General features: G+C 34.3%; 1 protein-coding gene and 1 non-coding gene across 2 annotated transcripts; both read left to right on the forward strand.

Moving 5' to 3' along the window:
* Positions 1-1,264: 1,264 nt before the first annotated feature.
* On the forward strand, positions 1,265-5,237 carry SAG18 (senescence associated gene 18). Its single transcript, XM_079071948.1, has 7 exons — positions 1,265-1,545; positions 2,290-2,389; positions 2,492-2,612; positions 2,717-2,838; positions 2,962-3,083; positions 3,162-3,321; positions 4,979-5,237. Exons 1-7 carry the CDS (start codon positions 1,419-1,421, stop codon positions 5,097-5,099), a joined length of 873 nt encoding a protein of 290 aa, XP_078928074.1. The 5' UTR covers positions 1,265-1,418; the 3' UTR covers positions 5,100-5,237.
* Positions 5,238-5,650: 413 nt separating this feature from the next.
* Positions 5,651-5,735, forward strand: TRNAM-CAU (transfer RNA methionine (anticodon CAU)). The gene is given in 2 exon segments: positions 5,651-5,688; positions 5,700-5,735. It is a non-coding gene; the product is annotated as a tRNA-Met (tRNA).
* Positions 5,736-6,554: the final 819 nt, after the last annotated feature.

Raw genomic sequence — 6,554 nt, forward strand, 5'->3', positions numbered from 1 at the left:
ACAATGAAATATAATTTATCTATGCGGACACATTTCTTACATTAAGTGCATCAAATTTATAATTTAAGACCCAACACCCCTTAATTATGAATTTAAGGTCATAAATGAATGAAGTGATGTTATATATATATATATATATATATATATATATATATACCTTTATTCATCCTTTAGAAAGGTCAACAAACCTTTATTCTTGAATAACACGTGCATCTAACCCTCTAGATTAATTCGGTGACTAAATATAATTAATTTAATTATGATAAATTTCTAGCCCTAATTGTTGTGTTTCATATATATATATATATATATATATATATATATATATATATATATATATATATATCTTGTGGCTTACTATTATGTTGCTTTTGCTTTGCCTTCGCATGTTAGAACTTGAGCTTGTCTATATAACAATAGACTTTTGCTTTTGCTTTGTTGTTTGTTCTTCAACATGTAAAACTTCTATCTCATGGTTTACTATTCTTTTACCATGGTATATCTTTTAGAAGCTTTTGAATATTATAAAGGCTTCCATCTTCTTGTCTTATTTCCTAGTTGGTGTTTCTAACATTGGGACGACACATCTATGTGTATGATGGGTGTTTCACTTTTGAGTAAATGCACTATCCATGTTTCCATATTGTGATTACCAATTGGATTAGGATAAAGTGGTCTATCATTAATTCATTACTAATTTCGAAGATAAAATACTCATATCGAAACCCATGGATTAGATAAATCATGATGTCATGGTCTTCAAATTATGCTTATATATGATATAACTATATGAAATGATAATAATATATTTTTTTAAATCCATATATCTAAGGGCACCTCTGGGAAAATCCTTATCCATGCTACCATGTTGTTATAAAACAATATGTTAAAAAGGTCAAAAGGAAACATACTAAAAGTGGAGGGTGGTTATACGATAATCATCAGATGATAGCATAGATAAGCCAAAGTACAAACTTAGGGGGTGTTTGGATAAATTAGATTATAGTTTGTTAGCTTATTGCTTATTAGCGGTGGGAATAAGCAATAAGCAATAAGCAAGGGGGAGATGCTTATTAAAATCAAATTATTTAGCTTATCCCTACCACAATAAACTGATTTTTAAGGATTCATATCCAAACACTTTTAAACTTAGCTTGTTGCGGTGAGAATAAACAATAAACAAATTTTTTTTTTCAAACTCCCTCTCGGTCCAACGAATACCGAAAACTACACTTTCACCCCTCCAGTCGCCTTTAATACACCGGTTTACGGGATCAGTCAAACCTGATACATTCACCGACGAATCTCTATCTCTGACAACCAAATCGCCGGTAATCGAATACTATTCCAGACTCAAGAACAGTTGCTGGAGCCATCTTATTTGCCCAAATTACACGCTCGTACATGTAGCAGTAATTATGGCTGATCGGACTGTATTGGTATGGATAGTTGCGATAGTATGCTTTGTAGTGTTGATGTTTGTTACTCCGACCATCCCTCAAGATCAGGATTACCACGATTTCGCGGATCAACGTGAATTCTTCGGTAAATTACTTTTAATTTTGAATACTGTCTAAGTAGTGGATTCAAATCCTTCTGTTCGTCTGGTTTCGTAACTGGCCATACTTCTTGGCGATACGTTCTATTGTTTTACTTTTATGGTGCTATGTTTTGTTGATAGTATCGTAAAGATGCATCTATCAGTTGTTCGTTTCACGGATAGATGCGGCTCAATCTGTTCGGAGAAAAAAATGTACTCTGGGTTTAAAAGTTCAGACCTAGTTTCGTATGGAATTTTTTTTGTTTGCGTATTTACTCTGACATTGTTCTGTGTTACTAACTTACTATATATGAAGTTCAACGGAGTTTGCAACTTTTATCAGAAAGTTTGAAGTCCATTTCAACTTTGAAGTTGAAAAATCATCTATCTAACATCCCAAATCAAGGAAATTCTGAAAAAGGGGACTAATACAACTGTATATGGTTTGTATGTTGTTAGTTATGAACTTATGATTAATTTAACCTGTTTACAATGTTGGATTCTGGTTTGATATCCAATATGTTGGGGTAGTGGAATATGTAGGACATATTATGCTCATATCTGGAGCTACTTCATTCCTCATTTTGGTTTATGTGTGATTGTTTAGACTTCAGATAGTTTATTCTTCCACCAGATTAATGATGAGGAAATGTGAGCCTATGTGTTTGGTTCTGGTGTTTAGTTGCATAATGTTTATCACTTTATAGTTTGTTTACATCTGTTATAAACTTGATGTTTTTCACTTTCAGGCATACCTAACTTTCTAAATGTCATTTCAAATGTGCCATTCTTCATTGTTGGTGTCATAGGGCTCATACTTTGCTTTCATAGAAACTTCTTTAAGTTGAGGTATGCTTCTGGATCTAAGTTATACATAATACAGGGAATCTTTAAGTTATTGGACATGCTTTTACAAGTGATAATTTATGTTATGCATATTTGTTACCCAAGTCTGCAAGGTGAGCTTTGTGGTTGGACATGCTTTTACATTGGTGTGGCTGCTGTTGCTTTTGGATCCTCTTATTATCACCTCAAACCAAATGATGCTCGCCTTGTTTGGGATCGTTTGCCTGTAAGTTTTATCATTCATCAAAGATTTATCACATTTCAATATATAAATAAATAAACTCATGTTTTCTGTACTTTTTTTTTTATTTTCTGATTTAAATGAACCAGATGACTATTGCATTCACTTCTATTATTGCAATATTTATCATTGAAAGAATCGATGAACGCAAGGGAACATACGCCATCATTCCCCTGCTTTTGGTTGGTGTAGTAAGCATTTTCTACTGGAGGTAAACATATTTTTTTACATCAAATTAGTTTTCATTTTTTTTTGAAAATTAAACATTGAGTAAACTTATGTAGTACAATCTTTTCTTTCATGTCATAATCAATTATTCTTTTTTTTTTAATAGGTTTTATGATGATCTTCGACCATATGCTTTGGTTCAATTTGTACCTTGTATTGCCATTCCTGCAATGGCCATCTTGTTACCACCCATGTACACACATTCTTCATATTGGTTATGGGCTGCAGGTTTAGTATTATGCTACTTCATCTTTTAAATAACACTTTAAAATAATCTCAATTAATTTTTAAATATACAACTTTCAGGGTTTTATCTTCTAGCTAAGGTTGAAGAAGCTGCAGATGATCCAATTTACAAATGGACTCATCAAATTGTTAGTGGACACACCATCAAACATTTATTTGCTGCAATGGTTCCCGTATTTTTGACACTTATGCTTGCCAAGAGAGATATTATATCTGAGAGGTATATCTTCTTCTGGTAACTGGTAACCAGTAACTGACAACTAGTAACTGGTAACTGGTAACTGACTTTGTTTGAAAAGTTGAATTCTCTCATGGATTTGATGTTATTCTATTGGGTAAATTACACCATTCGTCCCTCGTACACATGTCGGAAAGTGCGTTTAGTCCCTATTTTCAAAAATTAACTCGGACCATCCCTATGTTTGTTTTTTCTTGCGCGCTCAGTCCCTATTGACATGAAATGACCGTATTACCCTTACTATTTTATTTTTTCATTTTTTTTATTTCTTTATCAGTTTTAAATTAAAAAACAAATAAATAAACCAAATATTCCAACCCCTTCGTACGCACTTCCATTCTCCCCTGTTCTTACATCCTTCACAGCAGACCTACATCACTGAGCCAAAAACACCATCGTCACCTTGATCTAAAATTCCGTCGACAACTTTCGACGGTGGCGTACAGGTGAAGAATGAGACCGACGACTTCCGACAAAGCACCACCATCACAGATCCGCTCAATCACCTTCTCATATCTTCTGCAACTACGCCAGCGACCACACACCTATAAATCGGGTCTGTAAGAGAAAAGGGTGCAAAATCGGAGGGTTTTTTGATGCTCATCGGAGAAGACGAAGAGTTTACAGATATGAGATGATGAGGTTAGGGTAAGAAATCAATTCAATAAAGGCCAATGTGATGTACAATCCACAGATTTCCGAAGACGGATGTTCAAGGGTTTTAGTTAGGGCATAAGAAGGAGAATAATGCAACCTGTTTTTCTCTACAAATCGCAACCACCACCACAACCTCCGGTTCGGATTTTGCGTGTTTATACCCATAACAAGTCTCAACACAGATACAACCTTATTCTTATCCCTCTAATCGATCACCAAATGCGTCTCTTTCTTCTTATGAAGTGAAGAAGACAACGAATTGGAGATTAAGGGGTAAGAAATTGATGAACAACGAATTAGACGAAGTACAGGTTTAAAACCCCCTCTTGCCATCTCCCTGGTATCGAATCATATTTGGAGGTTCACTTAATCAGATCTGCTTTCAATTTAAGAACTCTAAATCCTTTACTGATTTCGAATTACACATTTCCATGCCATGATTCTTCCTTCCTGATTTGCCCTGATTATTCTATCTAGATTTGTAAGTGGGTTTCTCGATAGAGGTTGTGGTGGTGTTAACAGTAAATGGTTGGTTCGGTGAATGAGGCGGTGGTTTGTGGTTATATTCAGTGAAACATTCGAATTTTGAACGAAGGAGTGGGTGGGATGAAGTGAGGGGTGCGGTGGTGCTCCATTTTCCGGTGAGGGGTGGCGGTGGTGATTCATTTTCTGGTGGTGGTGTAGATTACCAGTGGTGGTCAAGTGTTATTCAACAAAATAGAAAAATAATTGAAATAAATTTTAATAATTAAAAATATAAATTTTTTTCAAAATAAATGAAAAAGAAAAAGAAAAGGGTATTATAGTCTTTTTATGTATCACAAGGGATGAAACATGCAAATTTAAACTAACGAGGGATGAAGCGTGCAACTTTTAACGAAATGAGGGACGGTCCGAGTTAATTTTTGAAAATAGGGACTAAACACGCTTTCTGGCATGTGTACGAGGGAGGATTGATGTAATTTACCCTATTCTATTATAGGAAAAGCTTGTTGCAAATATGGAAAATATCATGGACTAAGTACAAAGGAAATGGTGTGGAGACTGAGAATCATATTATCACCTACACAAGTGTTCCTATTGAGGAGGAGTCACGCGAATGACTTCATTCATGTTTTTTTTATAAAGTAATAGTATTACAAACATAAAATGTACATACATATAAACATGTTTAAACAAATCTCTGTATGTTTGCTCTAGCAGTAAAGAGTTGAAAATCTAATTCCAAACTTTAAAGTTTAGCGTTTTCGAAGATACAAACTTCAATTTTATTAATCTTTTTTAAGGTGTAGAGATTAACATCAATAAATGATAATTACCATTGATCTAATGTAATGTTGGATCTTGATCATTTTATCTTCATAAATATTTGCAAGGATACTAACTCATAGCTATGTAAATGTAGACATATACTATGTAGTCTGTACAAATATAGGACTTAAATCGGAATATTAAAATGGTAACAAGGATTATAAAAAAGATATTTGTGTTTTGGCCATAATTAGAATTGTTATCCGACTATTCGTGAATAAAAAAAATGCCTATGCATCGAGCATTTTAAGTTGAATAAATCCTCTTCCTCAAAACATTTAGCATAATATTTGGTTATTTATAATTTAATTAACTAAGATAAAACTTAATATTAAACACTATTGGGGTGGTGGCGCAGTTGGCTAGCGCGTAGGTCTCATAGCTACTGAGTTATCCTGAGGTCGAGAGTTCGAGCCTCTCTCACCCCAGTTAAATTTTTTTCCGGACTGCTCAGAGTACAAAGTTAACTGCTACTACTTGTACGTTCTATTTTATACAAGACAACTTTATTTATACTTTATAGCAACGAGATGGTCATTAAAAAAAATGTTGACAAATACAGATATCAACAGCTAGAAACAACCAGGGAAATTTGTTGGTGGTTAAATAATATATTACTAACAAGTAATTAACACATTTTCTTGCTTAAATTCAATGGTAATAAGTCAAGTTTAGAATCATTCATCTATAAGTAATGCATCCCCCTTTAAGAACAGGTTGGAACATCCTACCAGTCCACCACAAGATGAGTCTCCACCCAATAAAACAACTTTACCAAGCAAACGATAACTGTTTCATCTTACTATGTGTCAGGAATGATTACACATTTACACCACAACCAATCTTGTAACTAAGGGTTTTTGTATACAAGACCCTATATATACAAAGAGAAACTCAATGACAACGATCATCAGTTCACCATATTCTTATCCTTTAACACTCTACCCAAAAAAACTCTATCTTTGTCCCATACTGACTTGGCCGTTAGAGCATGTTCTTGGGACCTCTGAGAATACGACCGATGATTTCCTTGTCTCTAGTATCTGTAGGTTTTGGCCTTTTGGGCATCCTTTGTCCATCCACCCCCGAGAACTCACTTTGGGAACCATAATACGGTTGCATCATTTGCGACAAAAAACCAACGTTTCGGTGATCCTAAAAAGGCATAGGTCTTAAGAGAAAACACAAAGGCATAATGGATTCTCACCCCACCATGTCGTCAGATTTCTCTAAAGCATACAACAACA

The sequence above is a fragment of the Lactuca virosa genome, chromosome 9 (assembly GCF_052849685.1).
Source record: "Lactuca virosa cultivar CGN04683 chromosome 9, Lactuca_virosa_CGN04683_v6, whole genome shotgun sequence".
NCBI classification, from domain to species: Eukaryota; Viridiplantae; Streptophyta; class Magnoliopsida; order Asterales; family Asteraceae; genus Lactuca; species Lactuca virosa.